Raw genomic sequence first — 21,129 nt, 5'->3', positions numbered from 1 at the left:
TCTAGTTAAGAAATAAACTCTACTGGGAGGTGTTGGCACACCTTTAATTCCGGCACTTAGGAGGAAGAGGCAGATCTGTGTAAAGTCCAGGCCAGCAACATATTGAGTTGTAGGACAGCCAGAGCTACATAATGAGACCCTGTCTCAAAAATAGGAAACAAAAAAGAAGTTCCTCGGCTAGGAGGTTGACTCAGCAGGTAGGAGCAATGGCGTTGCTAAGCTGAATGACCTATGTTGGATCTCCAGAACCCACATGGTGGAAGGAAAGAACAAGTTCCCCCAAAGTGACCTCTATATGTGTGCCTCCTTCTCATGCACACCCACCTCATACACAAATAAACAAATCAGTGTTTTTAAAAAATAGAGGACTAAGTTCCAGTTCAGACTATATCATTGTAACCTGGCCTTCTGAGTCTGTATAGTTTCCACAACAGGAGTGAGTACCTCAGTGCTGAAGCTGGCCTTTGAAAGAGCTCCCAGGAGGCAGGGTGAGAGCTGTGCTGGGGTCTCAGTGGGGTACTACACTCTCCTGCCACTCCTGGAAACAGGTGAAGAGGCAGCGGTCAGACTGGTACTATGCACTTGGGTTCATGAGCTGTTTTTTCTTCTCCCTTCTGTGATTTCCCTTGCATCCCGGCAGCTTCACTTCATCAACTAGCATTCAAGTCTAAAGGCATCAGGGAGAACCAAATGAGATTAATTAGGATAGAATTTTTGTTCCCTCCATCGTATTTTTATCATTTGAGCTACTAATCAACATGTATATGGAAAATAATAAAACACGTACTGCTTTCTGGTTTTGTAAAATGAGGAAAAGCCTCAATGCAGACACCTCTAGTTGACTGCGCTGTGGGTGGGCGGTGCTACTGGAACTGTACCGGACTTTCTTTTGAGGACTGAAGGCACTTGCTCTCTGCAAGGTGTAAATGACCTCCCGTGCACCATGGGAAGGGTCAGAAACTCACCCTGCTTCTTGCCTCCTATCAAGTATTGCCTTTCTTTGTGTTCCATGTACTTTCATGTCTCATCTGGCTGTGAACAGAAAACATAAGTATTATATGTACTTCCTGACACATTGCTACCTTTCATACAGGAAGAACATTATTAATTAAAATAGAAAAAATTGTCCAGGTGGTGGTGGCACACGTCTTTAATTTCAGCACTTGAGAGGCAAAGGCAGATCTCTGTGAGTTTGAGTCCAGCCTGGTCTACAAAAGCTAGTTTCAGGACAGCTAGGACTGTTATACAGAGAAACTCTATCTTGAAAAAAAAAAAGTAAAGTTATATAATCTCTCCCTTTCCTAGTCCTTACTCCAGTCCTCCCATGTCTCCTCCCTCCAACTTTACCCATATCCTCTCCTTCCTCCCATCAAATTCATGACTTCTTTTTCTTGATTATTATATTTACATATATGCATATGTATCTATACGTATATCCAAAGAACCTGCTGAGTCCATTCAGTGCTGCCTGTATGTATATGGTTTGAGGGCTTGGAATCAGATAACTAGTTAGGAGGTTTATCCCCAGGGAAGACTATTTCTCCTGCTCTCGGCAATCAGCGTCACTAGTTGGCGGTAGTTCTTTGTCTAGGGGTGGGGCCCCATGAGATTTCCCCCTTCTGTGTTAGGATGCCTGTTGATGTTATCATTGTTCAAGTCTTGCTGAAGTATCCTGGGTATAGCTTCCCTGTAGTTTCTAGGAGACACAATCTCACAGCAGACTTCTTGGTCCTCTCACTCCTAAATTCTTTTGTTCTTTCTCTTGAGATGTTCCCTGAACTGGGAGTAGTATTATAGATGTGTCTACGGGGGCTGGACACCCCATGATCAGCTGTTTTTTGACCAGTTGTGCTTTTCTGTAGTGTTCTCAGTCTGATGCGAAGAGAAGCTTTGTTGATGAAGGATGAGAGCCACACTTACCTGTGAGGATGAGGATAAGTAGAATTCCCTAAAGTGGTGGCAGTAGATTCTCCTCTAAGAAAGAGCCTTAGTGTCATTAACCCTGAGAAGCTGGCTAGGTTTTCAGTATCAGACATCATTTCCCACCTGTTGAGCTGGAAGTTACAGAGCTGTTATTGCCCAGATATAAGTGCCCCTCTTGTGCTGCTAGGAATACCTTGTTGTATTGGTCATTGCTGTGGTTCCTAAGTGTCACAGTTGGGCAGGACTGTTGGTTGTTCCCACCCTTGGCAGCTTACTTGTGAAAGTTAGTTTTATTTCAATGTTCACCCATGTAAATTTACAACATTTATTGCCTTCTTAAATACATTTTAATTTTCTCTTTAGGATTTCATTTTATTATCTCTTAAATTTTTATAATTTATTTTATTTATTATCTCTTAAATTTTTAAATATTTAACTTATTGTGTGTATGAACACATGCTTCCCAAAGCATACATGTGAAGGTCAGAAGACACCATGGGAGTAGGATCTTTATTCCACCATGTAGGGCTGAGGTATTAGAGTCAAGTCTCCAGGCTCAGTGGCAAGTATCTTTACTTGTTGAGCCATTTCTCCAGCTCTCGTTGCCTTATGATAATTGCTGTTTTTGTGTTCTGGTTTGGTTTGGGTTTTGGGGTTTTTGATACAGTCTTTCTACAGCCCTTGGCTATCTTGGAACTCACTCTGTTGACCAGGCTGTCCTCAAACTCAGAGAGATCCGCCTGCCTTTGCCTCCCGAGTGAGTGCTGGGATTAAAGGCATGTGCCCCTGTGCCCAGCCTGATTCTTGTTTTCAATTGTTACGTCTACTTATTATCAAAGTTCAAAATCATAATAAAAATATTAAGAAACTTTTTCCTTGAATTCCAGTTAAGTTTCTTGAAGTTTTCCACTAGTAACAGTGTACTGAAAGTTATTTCAGACTTTAACATTTAAAATTTATCTTTGTTAAAGTATTTCAAGGCAAGATAAACTTTCAAATCATAAGAATAAAGCAGATAAGCAGGTGAGTTTCATTATCTCATTTCCTCATTTGTATATTCTTCTGGAGAGTGTCAATTAATATTGCCCTACATATATGAGGACAAATGCTATATAACATTTGTTGTGATCCCTGAAAGGATGGAATCAAGCTTTTATAAAGGACATTTGTATGTATTAGTAAAAGGGGATGGATCTCCAATGAGTATTAATGGGTTTTGAAATTAAAATAAGTTTACTGATAGAGATATGTATATTTGTACACATGTGTGAGTGAGTTTCCTATAGAGATCTGTGTGTTTGTACACATGTGTGAGTTTCCTTTTCTGTGTGTTTGTACACATGTGTGAGTGAGTTTCCTTATATAGAGATCTGTGTGTTTGTACACATGTGTGAGTGAGTTTCCTATAGAGATCTGTGTGTTTTACACATGTGTGAGTGAGTTTCCTATAGAGATCTGTGTGTTTTACACATGTGTGAGTGAGTTTACTGAAGATGGGATGACTATGAAAGGCCGAGAGTTGGGTTTGGGCGATGGTGGGTCTCCACTGAAATGGAGCCTGATTTATAGAGCTCTGGGCTGGGGTAAAAGCCAGTGGACAACATCATTGAGAGAGAAGAGGCAGACTGAAGTCTAGGAGATGAAAGGCTGACAAAGCAGCTTCCAGGGAGCTGCGAGGAGCCTAGCCAGCCATGAGGAGAGTCATGAGATATGGCAAGCGTGCAGTCATTGGATAGGTATGACTGTCCTTCACAGTCATGGCAACAGCTAGTGCAAGGTTGATTGGAGTGTGTTCACTACAGTGAACAGGAAGAAAAACTCATTTGTAACATTTCCAGGAAACTTTGTAATCAAGAGAGACAGAGCCATGAAGTTGGGAAGAGTGAGAATTTTGAGATTAAAAAGTACAAGAAGATTAAAAGTACACGTGAGACGATGGCAGAGGCCAGGATCCACCTGTGTCGCTCCCTGTTAGGAGGACAGCTCTTCTGTACATGTTTGGAGGCCATTCCTGCTGCTGTGTGTATCTATTTTGCATATTATTTTTATGTGACTAATCTTTTCCTTATGGGTATTAAAGGGTTTTTCTGTATCATTAAGAAATTGACTCTGGGTTTGCATCCTGCTTTAGCAGGTTTCTCACATGAAGCTCTAAGGCTTTGCCTTATTTTCTCCTACAGTTCACCAAGGGAAAATATGATTTGTGTGGATTTCTCTGTGGTGGAAATAGTGAACTACAAGCTTCTGGGTTTGCTGTTCCCACATGATTTTAATTGAAAACGTCTTCCCTACACTGATTTAGACTTCTGTTTGTATGGGGATCTATTTTTGGACTGTAGTCAAGCCAGCGACTGTCTATGCCTGTGAAAGTAGAAACCTTCATTTACTGTTAGTGACAAGTCCGTGTCCACCCACAACTCCTGTTGCTGTTACTTTTTCTGATTTACCTGAATATTTTTATTTTCTCAGATAATACTAACAATATTCCTTGAGACTCTACTAAGTATTTTGCATATATAATAGTTTCCAACACTATGGTAACCATGCTAGAAACATCCCCATCTTATAGCAGAGGGAGTTGGGGTGTACAAAGGTTAGGACACATTCCAAGGTGGTGTGGTTGGTAAGTGGCAAGGCAACCTGATGAGACTAATCTTCTCCTACTAGAGGAACTCCGAGTACTTGAGTCCATTTGTCATCAGTATGCCAGGTTTAGTGTTTTCATGAGAATTGTGCTGTTACAGAAGATTTTAGGTAGAATTGGTGTACTTATAATATAAAATCATTCTTATTCAATCAGATGGACCTTTTTATTTATTTATTTATTTATTTATTTATTTATTTATTTATTTATTTATTCTTGGGTGAAATGCTAAAGGTCTTCACGCAGAACCTTCTGTCCTTAAGCTTTCCCTTCATGCACCATCTTCTGTGTGGTTCATAGCAGGGGAAGTTTTCCTTCCATTGTGTTTTCAGCTGGTTGTTGTTAACATATTGGAAGCCTATTCATTTTTTTCTATTTAAGTCACAAGTGTTTACCATTTTTAATGCTGATATTTAATCCTATTTTTCTAAATTTTCCGTAAGTATTATACTGCCTACAAATAATAAATTTGACTTTCTCATTTTAGTATAATTTCTTATTATTTTTAAAATAACTGTTTTAGAACATTGTTAATAGTGACAACAAGTGTTTTTATCTTATAAATATCTCTAGTACATAAACATATATCATGATACTAGCTTGGTTTATTTATTGCTGTATTTTGTGTATCGTGTGTGTGTGTGTGTAAAACTATGGTGTGTACATGCATGTGTGTGCAGATGCAAGATCTATCTATCTGTATATCTATATCTATCTATATATCTATATCTATATCCTATATCCAGGCCAGAGGAGGACACCAGTGCCCTGCTCTCTCACTCTCCTTATTCCCATGAGGCGATGTCTCTTGGTGAACCTAGAGCCAAGCTGGCAGCAGTCAGCCCTCCTCTGCCCTCTCTACCTCCCCAGTGCAGGTGTCACAGGCAATCACAGTCATGCCCAGCATTTTACTAGTTCTGGGATCCAAACTCAGGCCTCTGTTCAGCAAGCACTTATGCAGCTATCTCTCCAGCCTGAGTGTTGTTTCCTTTGCGTATATCAGCAAGGAATGATAAATTATTTTTTCCAAATGCCTTTCAGACTGTATGGGAGTCATTCTTTCTATTTCTGTGTTAATAAAGTCTTACCAGTTTCCTTGTGTCGAATAGTGTTTGCTTTATTCTTTTAATAAATTAGTGACATTTTTAGTTTTCATCAACTGAGACTAGTAACCTGCACCCCAGTTACGTGGATATGCCTGTGTGTGCTGCCTCAGAAAAAAGCTGGGGTGCTCCTAAGCATCAGAACTATCAGGCCTTGGAAGAAAGTATCCAGGGAAGGCTCTGGAAATTTAGGGGTGGTTAATTAGCTTTTGGGCAACTTCCCAGTTTTATTCTGAAGTGTCTATGTGTGCTGTCTCCTCTCTAAAATTATAATCATCTTTATTTCCTAGAACAAATTTTTATCTAAGTTATCAAATTTACTTGCTTAAACTGATGAAAACATTTATTTATAAAACACCTTAAATTTCTTTATAATTACAGTTACTTTACTTTCACTTGGTTTTTTTTTATTCATATGTATGTACATGCATGCATGTATATGTGTGCTTGTGTAGTTGCTGGGGAACAAACCCACGAGACACATGCTAGGCAGACAGTCTTATACTGAATCCTATATCCAGCCCACTGCATTTTGATATTGAACATTTTTGTTTCTTAGTTTTCCTCCATAATCAACAGCCTGGTGGTTCATTTCTATCATTTGACTCTTACGGACAGAATGCTGCTTTGATTCATCACAACATGGCCTGTATAGTTTCAATTCAATAAGTCTGTGTTTTATTTTCAACTCCATTTCATACTTTTTGTGTTTTTCTTATGAATACTCTGTAGCTCACAGTTCATGTAAGCGAAAATCATTCTTTTTATAAAGACAGTTTGGCTATGAAGAAAGTATTAGTTATTGATAAATTAGTATGAATTATTTTAGTTCAAATACTTTGTGACATGCAGCCTCTGTTTCTGGGACTGAATTGGTTCAATATGTTGAGACTTGGCTCTCACTGTTTTGTCTCCCTGCTTGTGAGCTAAGCCTGTCCTGGCTGAAATGAACCCTTGTACGAGTGAGAGCTTTAAGAAGGTGTTGGAGTGCAGTAGAGGACTTGTGGAGGATGAGAAAAGACCAGAGTAAGGACTGAGGTGCTAAAGACCAATCCTGTGAATTTTTATATGTAATGAGAGACAAGGAAACAATAAAAACTGTGATTCTGCAACAGTTTGTGTGTGCTGACAACCCTCTGCCTTTGCCTATCAGTTTTCGTTCTATTAATAGCTTGTATATGAAGGCAGTGAAAACCACCAGGCCTCTGCCAGGAGAGTTCACAATCATTGACTTTCATTGGAGTTAGGTTTTAAAAGATACTTTGAATATAAAAAATATCTTATGATTACTGTTCCACTGAATGTGTAGCCTTGATAAAGGACATTCTCTATAGAGTTATTCAAACAAAACTGGCTAAACCACTGCTGTTATTAAACCTAGCATGTGCTTGGCCTGTGAGTGTGCTAAACCTAGCTTGATGCCAGTTTTTGAATTTTTTTTTAACTTGAATAGTATATACCTTGTACATTATTATGTTATCTATGTATTACACTAAGCATGTATACTATTATATCATTATATAGTGAAATACATGTAGATAATAAGTTAATATTATCCGTAATAGAGGTAAAAAGCCAGGTCAAGTCATATTTTGATATGCACCAAGTATAGTACGTATTTACCTCTTTCCTGGAGTACTATCATGTACAGAACGTTTCTCTGACCTGTGGGTCATCAGATGGTCTCTCCCTTTTTTCTGTGTGTTTATTTATTGTATCTGGTTGACAGAAGGGTCCCTCAACCCCTTGTTTTCTGGAATCGTCAATAACATTCATTTCCACTGTCTAGTTTCTTCACTGAGAAAAGTGTGGGCCCGTAATCAACTCTACAAATGAGTCGGTGCTTACCATACAGACAGAACCCTAGGTGCTGTCTTATAACGTCACACACATGCACACACACACTCAAATGTAAGTGTATGTTATGTATTTATAAATGTTATCTTCACTCCTGCTGATAGAACTTCTCATTCAATTTCCCTACCTTTTTCTTCATAGTACACATGTCTAGATTTGTGTTGTTCTCAGCATCATTGTAACACATGTAAAATATTCTTAATAAAAACTGAACCCACTGGCTCTGGAAAATACTTCAAAACTTTTCTAAGTCTCTTACCCCATGACCATGCCCTAGCCTAGCGAATACAGAGCTGTTCTCTCTCTCTCCTCTCTCTCTTTTTAATTTTTTGTTTAAAAAAAAACCCTATCTTTTCTCAATTTACATACCAATCCCAATTAGATGCAGTCTTTGTAAGATTCACTGGTAAGACTTTCCTGGAAAAGGTTCTGTCTTTCTGCTAAGCAGATAAGCATTTTACACGACTAGATGGGAATGGATAAGATGTAGTTAAACATAAATTAATGTTCCCACATAACGAAAAATCTCTGGAAAGGAAAGCCTTTGCATACCAAAGCATATGTTGAATTGTGATCTTAGCTCGTGTCATGTGTCATCTGACAATAACTGAAGACGCCAAAGTTAAGATTTCCTCTCCTGTCTCCCAATGTGGCGTGAGTCACTATGGTGAGATTCTTTCTTTACCGAACACAGGTGACCATGCAGGGGGTGAAACTGAAGGTACCATACTCTGTTCTGAAACCATATGCATGTAATCTATTGAATATTTTCATTATAATATATATTACTATATCACTTAAGTGGATTTATAGAGAATTTTGATTGGGTAGTTTATACAATGCTATGTGCAAGAAACTAGAACATATTTGAAAGGTTTATTGGCTACAATGATGATATTACTCAATAGTATACTGTCATATCATTATAAAATCTAGTGGTTAAAATTATTTTGTCATTTGGAAATGTTGTCAGCAGCAAATTGTTCACTGTGGAGCTGAGAATCCCTAGGACAGAGAAGAAGCAAATGTACTTACCAATGTCTGTCACCATGCAACAGCCTTCAGGGAGGAGTGGTACACACAGCACAGTCTGTAATGTTTAAGTCCAGCTCTGCGACCTCTTCAAATTTCTCATCTATTCTAATCATGTGTAGACTAAAGGGAGATGCAATAGTATCTGCTTTGGGGGTTCACTAAAGATTCGGAGAGGAGGGGGAAGCTGGACCAGCCATAGCAAACACAAGAGCCATAAGTACCAGCAGAAGAGCTGTCTCTAGGTTGTAGTCGTCAGCCACATGTGCTGGTAACAAGCATGCATTCACATTTCCCGTTTCTCAGTGGAAACCTTGTTATGTATTGTAAGTCACACTGAAAGATTTTTATTTTATTATTTTATGTGTATGAGTGTTTTTGCCTGCATGTATGTCTGTGTTCTACATGTATGCAGTGCCTAAAGAGTCCTGAAGAGGGCTTTGAGTTCCCAGGAGTTGGGGTTACAGACAGTTCTGAGTCACCATGTGGTGCTGGGAATTTAACCCAGGTCCTCTGGAAAAACAGCCAGTGCTTTTTTTATTTTTATCATCATCATCATCATCATCATCATCATCATCATCATCATCATCATCATCGAGACAGGGTGCTCTGTGTAACAGTCCCAGCTGGCCTGAAATCCACTTTAGTAGACCAGACTGGTCTCGAACTCACTGAGATCCACTTGCCTTTGCCTCCCAAGTGCTGGGCTTAAAGGCGAGTGCCACCACTGCCCAGCTCAGCTAGTGCTTTAACCACTGAACTATCTCTCCGTTTCCATGTTTAAAGATTTTAAAAACTGTCTTTTCTTTTATCCTTACTTTCTTAATATCCATTGTTTAACTAAATTCAGAGTCAGGGTGATCTCCTGTAACTTGAGAACATACCTCTCTGAATGGTGATAAGGGTACCAAAATATGCTTGGAGGGGGTGAAGTGACTACATTGCCCTGTAGCACAGTGAACCAGCTTCACTGTACAACAGTGTACTTCAGAATAACTTAGAGAAGAGTTATAAGGTTCTCAACACATGGAGGTGAGAGCACATGAGAATATGGACATGCTACTAGCCTTGACTGATCATACGTATATGCTGTACTTGAATTATATACCAAAACTTTGTAAATGTTTCCATTTGTGACCATTTTTACCCAGGGTATTTTTACATGTGCCTCGTATATAACTATAGAAATTAGGTATTTGGTTACTTTTCTGTTACTATGATAAAACACCTTGACCAAAGGCAAATTATATAAGGAAGAGTTTATTTGAGTTACAGTTCCAGAAAGAGTCCGTATTGATGGGGAGGCATTGCAGCATGTGTCTGCAAGCAGGAAGCGGAAAGGTCTCTTCTCTTATTACAAGGATGAAGCAGAAAGAGCAAACAGGAAGTGGCATGAGGCTTTAAACTCTCAAAACCAATGTACCCAACAGTGTCCTTCCTCCAGCCAGGCTGTATCTCCCCATGAGCTTCCCAACAGCACCACCAACTGCGAACAGATTTCCAGTGCCTGAACCTGTGGGGGATATCTTGTTCAAACTACCACATTAGGCATACAAATCAAGGATTTACTGAAAAAAATATAAAGGACTATTTTAAAACAGTTCTTTGGCAGACATATAATTTTCTGACTTATAAAAAGAAACTTGCTAATGATCTTGAGATTCTTGTTTCTTTTCACATGAAAATTAAATATCAGCTGAGCATTTAGTCCTGAAGGATGTCTAATATCCCCACTGCTTTTCATAATTGATCATTATTTTCATTTTTACAATGTTAATTCTGTGAATGAATGCTGCTTCACATAAATATATAATACAACAAAGTGGGAGTACATTTATGGCTCTTTCAGAAACTGTTGGAAATTCTGTCCTAATCTCAAGCCAAAAACCATTTACTATTTTTATTAACTCAAATCAACCAGCTCAAATGACAGTTTTAAAAATCAAATAATACAGCACAATCCAAAGACAATACTGAATTGATACTTACGTGCTGAGGAACAATAGTGTTGTGCTTCTATACAAGCAAGAAACTTTGTAGATAGAGTGTAGACACTGTGGTGTACTTGAGATGTGCATTAGTGAGATGAGGGTATCCCAGGCAATGTGTGCCATGTTGTATGTCTGGAACCAGTGCTGCTGTGCTGAAGGTTATGACACATCATGGGTGAGCACTTCCCAGAGCATCACAGAGTCCTTCTGCATTTGATTGTAAAATAAGTTTTTGTTTGTTCTGACTTCACAACCCTTTATAGTTGTCAAGTCTTTTAAGACTCCCATACACATTTAACACATAGTTTATGAAGCGAGACTATAAGTGACTGTGTTGTGTTGTGTAAAAGTATGAAAGAATACCCCTCTCTCACCAACTGTACATTGCTTATTCTAAGCAGAGATTAAAGGAGATACAGTTGGCAGAAAACTAAAGTGCCAGGGTCTCCCATTAGTCTGCAGACTCTGGTGGGCCTGCGTTTCTCTGTGTGTGTTGGTGATGCTTTAGGAAAACCCTCTGTAAAAGTCCACAATCTTTATGGGCAGTGGTGGCACACATCTTTAATCTCAGCACTCAAGAGGCAGAGGTAGGTGGATCTATGTGAGTTTGAGGACAGCCTGGTCTACGGAGTGAGATCTGGGACAGCTACACACAGAGAAACCCTGTCTCAAGCTTTAAAAAGACAGATCCAGAAAACAGGGAAATATGACTGGTTTCTCCTACCTGAGTGATTGAGGCAAAAAGTAGAAAAGAAAAGGGAAAAAATTTGGAGAACAGTTGTTGGTCTTTTTCTACCTTATGTAATGAAGTTTGGAACTTTGGATGTTTTTCCAGATTTATCCCACATATAAAAAATATTATCTATAATCTTACATGTATGCTGTTCTTGTGTTTTGGCTGTTCAGCTTATCTTTTATACCACAATGACAGTTCAAACTGGGCAACAGGAAAGTCCTAGAGAATGATAAGTGGCCTTTGGAATACTCTGCTGTCTAGGTTAAAATGGAACCTCAAAATACAAGGTATGCAAACAAATATTTAAAATATAATACTCTTAGGCCCTAAAGCCAAATTCAAAGGAAGTGCCCAAGTTTTAAATACTCCAGTTATACATATAGATGACCAAACCATCTACAACTAACAAATTAATTATGATAATTCTAAAGTGTAGTATTGGTAGGGCCGTATGAACCAATGGCCAGCTTGGATTCCCTAAAATGCACCAACACCTTCAGCAAGTAGCAGGAAGGTCGGTTGTCTATTTACATACTCTTGCTGTGCAGAAGCATCATGAGAACTCTGCAGTCAACCCTGCTTCCAGAGTAGCCAGGAATTATTGGAATCGAGAACTGGCTGAGCTTTTAGCTAACTGGTTTACCTAGCCATCAAATGCCTTTAACAAATCATTTGGGTTGCTGATAAGGAACCCTTAAAAGTCAGAATGAAAGTTAATAGCATGGGTTGTCGTTTGCACAGTCCCCATTCTGTGTACACGCCCGTGGCTGCACCTTGTTGTTGGTTAGATGCCCATCATGAGAGCCGTCACCAGTTTTGAGAATCATCTTCCTCCCTTCCCACACTCCTCACTCTGCTTCTCTAGAGTCATACGTAGTATGTAATTGCTTCTCAATTGTGTGCTTTGGCTTATCACGAAGAATCTTCCCATGTGTCCATCTTTACTAAACTTAAGGGAACTTTTCCTTGTTGATATATTAAACAGACTTTCTCAGGTATTTTCTCAGTAACAGTTAAGTCACTTTGAAGAGTGGCAATTGAACACTCTCTGCCAAGCAAATCGTCACCGCTCACCCCGATCCAGTCGTTCTACCCCACAAAGTGTCTGATAAATCTCTTTGAGAGAAGGCCATTGTATTGCCTGCTTTTGTGCCGCTTTGGTCAAATTCCTGACAGAAACAGCTTAAAGGAGGGAAAATATCTGACTCAATATTTCAGAACATTCAGTCACTGGTCGGCCTCATGCGTCTAGGCAGACCTAGCAGCAGGAGCATGCTTCAGAGTGGGATACTCTTTATTGTGTACAGGAAGCCAAGGGCACAACAAGGAGACATCAGGAATGACCATACGTCACCAATGTCTAGCCTGTCAGTACATGAGTCTTTGGGGGACAGTTCATAGCCAAACCATGTCAACAAAGAAAAGTTATTTTGATGTGAGTGCTTACTACCAAAAACAAAGTAAGTTTTATGGAGAACTGGGTAAGGTGTGGGGGATGTATCTGCACAGTGGAATTCTACGTGACCAACCCCGGGGAGAAACTGAGTTTCAGATACATTGGCGGGAAAAGTGCTCCATGGCACACTGTAAAGTGGCCAAACAGTAGAATAGGATGCTGCGTGTTGCTTTTATAGTAGATATCAGGCCCAAGCAATGTAGGGTTTTTATTATAGTTGAATAGGATAAGGAATGTGATAACATTCAATATCATGTGTGCATTGAGGCAATATACTTGGCTGTTATTACTTTTATAATGTAAGTCAAAAGGAAATGGTTGCTTTGCTTACTCTGAGAGTTTTAATTCTGATTTTTTTATGATGAACATGTGTTTTATAATGAGAGAAAACTATTTTCTCTTAGAAAATCTAGATAAATGAATTCATGCTAAAACACCTAACAGTGTTTTCTTTGGACCTAAACTGTGAAAAAAAAAATCCTGCTTTAAGTGCAGTGATACATCAAGTACTTTTTTAATCAACTGGGTCTTCCTACAGCCTGCAAAAGCAGTTCTGGGGGTGTGGGTCATTTGCTCTCTCCCTTCCATGCTTAAGTAGACTTTCAGTTATGTTTCTTCATGTCGACAGTGGTGTGTGTATATATGTGGATGGGTATTGCTGTGTGGGGGCACACATCCACAGTGTGTGCATGTACTTACTTGGGGAGAGAGGGTTATAGGTGCCTGGCATCTAAGCAATTGGGTGGTTACTTTCCCTCAAGAATAGCTAGCTGAAAAGAGTCAAGGGGAAGAATCATGGGCAGTAACTGTGTTAATTATCTGGAGAGGATTCAATATCTTTTCCTCCTGTCCTCTCAAATGTGGCAAATAATGATTTTTCTGCAAATAGTTGAAACAAGGGCTTTCAGTGACTTTACCCCATTAGATACTAAATATGCCACCAGAGTGATTATTGCACACTCCAGAAGAAAACCTCATTTCTGATGGATTGTTTAAAATATTTTATTTTCTACTATCTCACAGGCTCTACAAAATATGGAAACCATTTGAAAATTTTGTTTATAATTCTGATATTAAATTCATTAAAATTAGTTAGAAATTCTATTACATAGAAATTGACTAAATTAGCTGATGCTTTCAAAGTCACTATGGGCTTAATAAGCAATGTGTGTGGCTGACAGCAGTCCTTCTTGTAGAGCAACTTTGATGAAGAATGTGTTTTTTATTGGAAAGATGACCCCTAGAGATTTGAAGCCTAATTGTATATAGAAGTGTTGCACACAGTAAGATGAGTGCAGATGACTCAGACTGTTGGGTTCCAAATCCTGACTCTGTGACCTGTTGGCTGCATGCCAGAGGTATTACCTCCACTCTCCTGTCTTTCTTATGTGTAGAATAGGACTCAAGCGGTAACTGGGAAAACTTTGTTGCTAATATTTGCAGTGTTTGCACCATATATGAATTTTTAATAAGTGCAGATACTATTATTTGTCACTCTGACCATCTAGTATCAGATGTGTTATCAAGTGAGTTGCTTACTAATTATGGTTTTATAAACATTATTGAATTGTAGTCTGTTTTTAATTTGTATTTATTATATTTAATTTGCATTTTTGTAAGGGTTAAAAACTGATTTTTACACCGATTTTGATTATTTGTTCCTTTGTATTACAGTTACAAATTATAATACTGTGGTAGAAGCAAATTCAGATTCTGACGATGAAGACAAACTCCATATTGTGGAAGAAGAAAGCATCACGGATGCAGCTGACTGTGAAGGGGGCATGCCAGAGGATGATGAGCTGCCAGCAGACCAGACAGTGTTACCAGGAGGCAGTGACAGGGAGGGCGCCGCCAAGAACTGCTGGCATGAAGACGGTGAGTGTAGTTCCTTAGAAAATTCTCTTCTCTTTACTCTTTTTAAGTGTATTAAATGAAAAAGATAAATTGGGTAAAAGTTTTAATAAACAGTAAAGTTATCTGTGTATTAACCAATATTAGATATCCTACTTATTTTTAAAAGTAGACTTTGAATCAGAATGATGTTGTTTTGACTGTTTGAACAGAACCTAAAATATATGGAAGTTTTTAACCAAGGGCTAGGCTTTCCCCATATTGTTGAAATATTTGTCTCTCCCTTTAGTTTTATATTGGGATACCCAAATTAACAATAGATTCATAAAGTAATAATATATATATATAAAATAATGATTATTAATGTAGTAGAATAATTCAGTATGCAAAAATCTCAAAGGTGTGTTATGAGGGTCTTTTTAGTGTAATAATGAGCAGAAAACAAGCTCCCTACTGTCTGTGCCCTGCCAAAGTTAGCAAGTAAGGTTGGCTAGACTAAGCTCTAGGGAAGTGGAAGACTATCTGAGACGTTGTTCCAGACTCACTCTTGTGCATGGATTTGAGCCCCAGTTCACACTAGTGAGTGGTAACCTAAAACATCTTAAGCCATGTTTGAATTTAAAGTATAAGTATTACAAATATCCATGGCCATTACAAATACACTTCATTCTAGTGCTTCAGAAGTCCCTCAGTAATTTAGTAAGCAGATGGGAACATGAGAAAGTAAAAGAAGCAAAAATTAACTCAGACTATCTTAATTATGAAATGCTCCACCTTGTTTAAATAAAAAATAAGTTTAAAAAACAATGAATGATTAGTTCCAAATCCATGAGTGTGCAGATAGCCCTGGTTGATCTCAGTGGCCACAAAATAGACATAGACAGGAATGTGAAAGAGGGATCCGTGGGTAGGAGTGTCAAGAGTGGGGGTGATAATGGTTAATACGTGTTGCGTATGTGTGCAGAATTGTCTAAAAGCACATTTAGTAAATGAAGTATGTTAAGAAATAATATAATTTCCAAAAATTAAAAGAATTAAGTGGTAAGCACCCAAAATGAATTTAATAGCAAGTCAAGAGAGTCAAAGAGAAATAAGGTAGAGAAAATTGCACACAAAGTGAAATTCAGACAGACCTTCCCAGAAGGCCTTCTCAGAATTGAAAGACAGGACCTCTGTGTGTGGAAGCAGGTGCAGGTCCAGGCAGGGGAAGGGGAAGGCATGGTGCCTGCTGCATTGAGCTGAGTGAGCAGAGCACTGCTCCAGGAGACACAAGCCACACAGGGACGACGTTGAAAGTACCAAAGAAAAGTGACTTACTGCAAACAAGGGAAACTGCACGAGGCTGTAAAATTTCTAAGCAGAAACTTTAAAGGTGAGGATAAAGTGGGATAATATATTCCACATGTGCTTAAAGAGGAACACTGCAAACCAAGATGCTGTCCCCAGCAGAGCTATCCTTTAGGAACAGATAAAAAGTTTCCCCAAACGCTCAGTGTAACATGGCACTCACACAGGAAAAAAATTCAGTAGATACATGAACAAAAAAATCAAAATACACTTGAGATGAAAACATCCAACAACACAGACAGACAGCAGGAACAAGGAACCACCAAACAGCAAAAATGGTTAACAAAATGGCATTATCAAATGCTGTTTATCATTTGAGGGGGTTGAGCTCTAATCAGAAGTTACAGGGTGACTTACTTTTGCTTTGAGGACACAGGCAAGAAAAGATAGGGTGGAAAAATACTCCATAAGAATGGTGATGAGACAGAACGATGGAATGTAAGTTAAACATGGTTAGCACAGGCAAAGAAAGCCACCAATTAATGTCAGAGTGCATTTACAAATATGTTAGCGGGGTCAGCAAGATGGCCCGACTATAAATTCAGTCCACCTCGTAGTGAAAAAAAGACCAACTCTAGAAGTTGTTTTCTAATTTCCACACAAACTGTGGCAACTGTCCAAGTGCACACTCACTAAATAAAGTATTTACTACTAAATAAAGTATTTACTACTAAATAAAGTATCTACTACTAAATAAAGTATCTACTACTAAATAAAGTATCTACTACTAAATAAAGTATCTACTACTAAATAAAGTATCTACTACTAAATAAAGTATCTACTACTAAATAAAGTATCTACTACTAAATAAAGTATCTGCTACTAAATAAAGTATCTGCTACTAAATAAAGTATCTGCTACTAAATAAAGTATCTACTACTAAATAAAGTATTTACTACTAAATAAAGTATTTACTACTAAATAAAGTATTTACTACTAAATAAAGTATTTACTACTAAATAAAGTATCTACTACTAAATAAAGTATCTACTACTAAATAAAGTATCTACTACTAAATAAAAAGTATCTACTACTAAATAAAGTATCTACTACTAAATAAAGTATCTACTACTAAATAAAGTATTTTTACTACTAAATAAAGTATTATTTACTACTAAATAAAGTATCTACTACTAAATAAAGTATCTACTACTAAATAAAGTATTTACTACTAAATAAAGTATTTACTACTAAATAAAGTATTTACTACTAAATAAAGTATTTTTACTACTAAATAAAGTATTTACTACTAAATAAAGTATTTGCTACTAAATAAAGTATTTGCTACTAAATAAAGTATTTGCTACTAAATAAAGTATTTGCTACTAAATAAAGTATTTGCTACTAAATAAAGTATTTGCTACTAAATAAAGTATTTGCTACTAAATAAAGTATTTACTACTAAATAAAGTATTTACTACTAAATAAAGTATTTACTACTAAATAAAGTATTTTTACTACTAAATAAAGTATCTACTACTAAATAAAGTATCTACTACTAAATAAAGTATCTACTACTAAATAAAGTATCTACTACTAAATAAAGTATCTACTACTAAATAAAGTATCTACTACTAAATAAAGTATCTACTACTAAATAAAGTATCTGCTACTAAATAAAGTATCTGCTACTAAATAAAGTATTTGCTACTAAATAAAGTATTTACTACTAAATAAAGTATTTACTACTAAATAAAGTATTTACTACTAAATAAAGTATTTACTACTAAATAAAGTATCTACTACTAAATAAAGTATCTACTACTAAATAAAGTATCTACTACTAAATAAAGTATCTACTACTAAATAAAGTATCTACTACTAAATAAAAAGTATCTACTACTAAATAAAGTATCTACTACTAAATAAAGTATCTACTACTAAATAAAGTATTTTTACTACTAAATAAAGTATTATTTACTACTAAATAAAGTATCTACTACTAAATAAAGTATCTACTACTAAATAAAGTATTTACTACTAAATAAAGTATTTACTACTAAATAAAGTATTTACTACTAAATAAAGTATTTTTACTACTAAATAAAGTATTTACTACTAAATAAAGTATTTGCTACTAAATAAAGTATTTGCTACTAAATAAAGTATTTGCTACTAAATAAAGTATTTGCTACTAAATAAAGTATTTGCTACTAAATAAAGTATTTGCTACTAAATAAAGTATTTGCTACTAAATAAAGTATTTGCTACTAAATAAAGTATTTACTACTAAATAAAGTATTTACTACTAAATAAAGTATTTTTACTACTAAATAAAGTATCTACTACTAAATAAAGTATCTACTACTAAATAAAGTATCTACTACTAAATAAAGTATCTACTACTAAATAAAGTATCTACTACTAAATAAAGTATCTACTACTAAATAAAGTATCTACTACTAAATAAAGTATCTACTACTAAATAAAGTATCTACTACTAAATAAAGTATCTACTACTAAGTAAAGTATCTACTACTAAGTAAAGTATCTACTACTAAGTAAAGTATCTACTACTAAGTAAAGTATCTACTACTAAGTAAAGTATCTACTACTAAGTAAAGTATCTACTACTAAGTAAAGTATCTACTACTAAGTAAAGTATCTACTACTAAATAAAGTATTTACTACTAATTTAGTAGTAAATAATACTAAATAAAGTATTATTTACTACTAAATAAAGTATTTACTACTAAATAAAGTATTTACAATTTTTTGAAAATATACTAACATGTAGGCTAAAGGTTCTATGTATTAGTGTTTGTTTCCTGCTTGGAACCTTTAGCCTCATTGATGCATCAGTGAGTTCTACTAAACATCCAAGGACATAAACATTCTAGTCTCAGTCCTAAGTTCTTCAAAATCTGAGAAGAAAGATGATCACCCACCTCTTTAAATGGACTGTCATATCTAGAACCAAATAAAAGAAATTACTCAGTCCAAACACAGTTACCAAAATCTCAGAGTAAGTATAAGCTGTACAATATATGTGCATGAAAAACTTGAATAATATTACAAATGTTCAAATTGAGAAAATATGTGCATATCTATATGTGGAATGCCATATCAGGATAACTGTCACTGTGACAGACTTGAGAATAATCAAATATTATCTGAACAAAAAGGAAAATGTTCAGTAAAGCTTAGTGGCTATCATAAAAACAACCAACCTAGGAATAGTGAGCAGTTCCTTGTCTTAAAAGAGCACATCTTTGTGACCAGAAGCTAATTAAGGATATTCATTGTCATTACTTTGTCAACCTTTTGTTGAGATGTTTTCCATTGTAGAAGACTAGAAAGTCAATCAGTAGAGGTAGAAATTTGAATGGGGACAGCTATCATTTATAAATGATACAGTTATACACTTAATAATGAATATAGAGTTAAATAGGTATTAGAATGAGTAATTTGCTAAGTTTTCTGAATACAGAATAATAAACTCCTGGGGATATAACTCAGTGGTAGAGGTCTTGCCAGGAATATGTGAGGCCCCAAGTTCATTCTCCAACACTATAAAACAAAGGAATAACCTGAATTTAAAGTAATCTTCATACATCAGTAAGAGCTGTAAAGTAAAATTAGTTGTGTATGACCACAAGAAAAGAATCTAAACTTTCAGTCGTGTGTTAGAGGACACCACAGTGAGTGAAGAACATTGTGTTCATGGAGCAGAATAGGCTGAACTTACCTCTAGACCTTACTTCAGTTTACTGATATTCCAGGGATCCTTCTAATGTGTCACCTTGCATGTGGTTGCTGTGTTCCTACATCGTCTCTGCTGTATAAACAGGGTCGTATTCATCCTTTGTGTCCTGTGACTGATGGTTTTGAGTAGAACTGGTTAGGTATCTTGTAGAACAACCATCAGTTTGAGTTTTTCTGATTTTTTTTTTCTTTTGGACAGGGGTGTGGAGTCTGTGAAATAACAAAGTAGTAAAGTATCCTTCTTTAACTTCATATCAGCTGTACGCGACAGCTGCCAGGCTTCACTACAATCTTTCACCTGTTGTGATGGGAACAGCCAGAGGCTAAGAAGCAGAAAGAGATTAAAGGCAAAAAAGCCAGAGTGGTAATAAAATGCCGTAACATGTAAAGATGCTAGGAGCACTTTTGCAGAAGGAGGTGGGAATGTTGTGTCACCGACCTGAAGACAGGAGGAAGGCAGCATTGTCAATGCAGGTTGAGAGCTGTAGCTTGAGTCAGGATGGTGGCTAGAGAAAAGGTGGGAAGTACAGCGTCCTGATTGTGTTTTCACAGGAAGTTTTAAAAGGTGTGATCTGGAGTAAGATTTAAAAAAAAAAAAGTTTAAGATGATCCCATCCCGTTATTTATTGAAATTTGAAGGAAACTGAATGATAAGATATTTATGACTCAATCTTGTTGGAATCAAAAATTTCATAATTTTATTTTTTGTGTGTGTTCATGCATGTGTGCACATGTATGTACAGGTGCCCACATAGGTGTATAGTATGCATGTGGAAGAAGTGGTATCTGGGATCTTCCTTTATTTCTTTCCACCTTATCTTTTGAGCTGGTCTCCCTGAAGCTAGCACTCGCTGGTGGATTTGGCTGCTAGGATCCTTACGTCTCTGTCTCCTGACCCATCTGTACTGGGGTCACAGGTCTGCCACTGCACCCAGCCTTTGCATAGGTGCTGAGGATCTGAACACAGGTCCTGTACATGCAGTGTTTACCCTCTGAACCGTCTTTCCCCCCCTTGTGTTTTGGTTTTGCCTGATTCCGTAATTCATTGTGTTCATTTCCCTAGTGTTTCTGGGATATATGCTAAACGGGATCACCGGGATCATGGACAGAGCTGTAGCGGCTCTTGCTTTCTTCTGTAAACCGCTTTTGTCGAGCTACTTCCTGTCAGTAGTTGCCTAGGGACTGTTGTTGTTTTGTTTAGCACTGCTGGGGCTTGAACCTGCAGCATCATGCATGTGAGGCAAGAGTTCTACCACTGAGCTACCATTCCAGTCCTGAAACCATTTTAACATATTCATTCAACAATTTTGTAATCCATCTGTCTCTTCAAAAATAATATAATAGAAAATCATGTTAAATGCCCAGCTACACTAGAGCTGCATGCTTTCACCCATATTGCAGTAATGTTATCAAAAATGGGTATGAGACCAGTTTATAATCATTTTTCTATTTGTTAGTAAAGTGATCTGGATGCTGGTGAT

At 36.9% G+C, this 21,129-nt stretch overlaps 1 protein-coding gene across 9 annotated transcripts in view; it reads left to right on the top strand.

The window, feature by feature from the left end:
• Window positions 1-21,129, top strand: part of Zeb1 (zinc finger E-box binding homeobox 1) — a 187,077-nt gene that overhangs the window by 108,423 nt on the left and 57,525 nt on the right. For 8 of the 9 annotated variants that reach the window (XM_057787231.1, XM_057787228.1, XM_057787226.1 and 5 more), the window contains one exon: window positions 14,417-14,620. In XM_057787231.1, the coding sequence (XP_057643214.1) occupies window positions 14,527-14,620 (94 nt within the window). In that variant the 5' untranslated portion in view covers window positions 14,417-14,526. Of the gene's footprint in view, window positions 1-11,559; window positions 11,574-14,416; window positions 14,621-21,129 lie in introns of those variants that run through there. The other variant, XM_057787234.1, reaches the window with a different exon arrangement.

This window comes from Chionomys nivalis, chromosome 13, assembly GCF_950005125.1.
Source record: "Chionomys nivalis chromosome 13, mChiNiv1.1, whole genome shotgun sequence".
Classification (NCBI taxonomy): Eukaryota; Metazoa; Chordata; class Mammalia; order Rodentia; family Cricetidae; genus Chionomys; species Chionomys nivalis.
The sequence above is the reverse complement of the archived record's forward strand: the minus strand, read 5'-3'. Positions and strand labels throughout refer to the sequence as shown.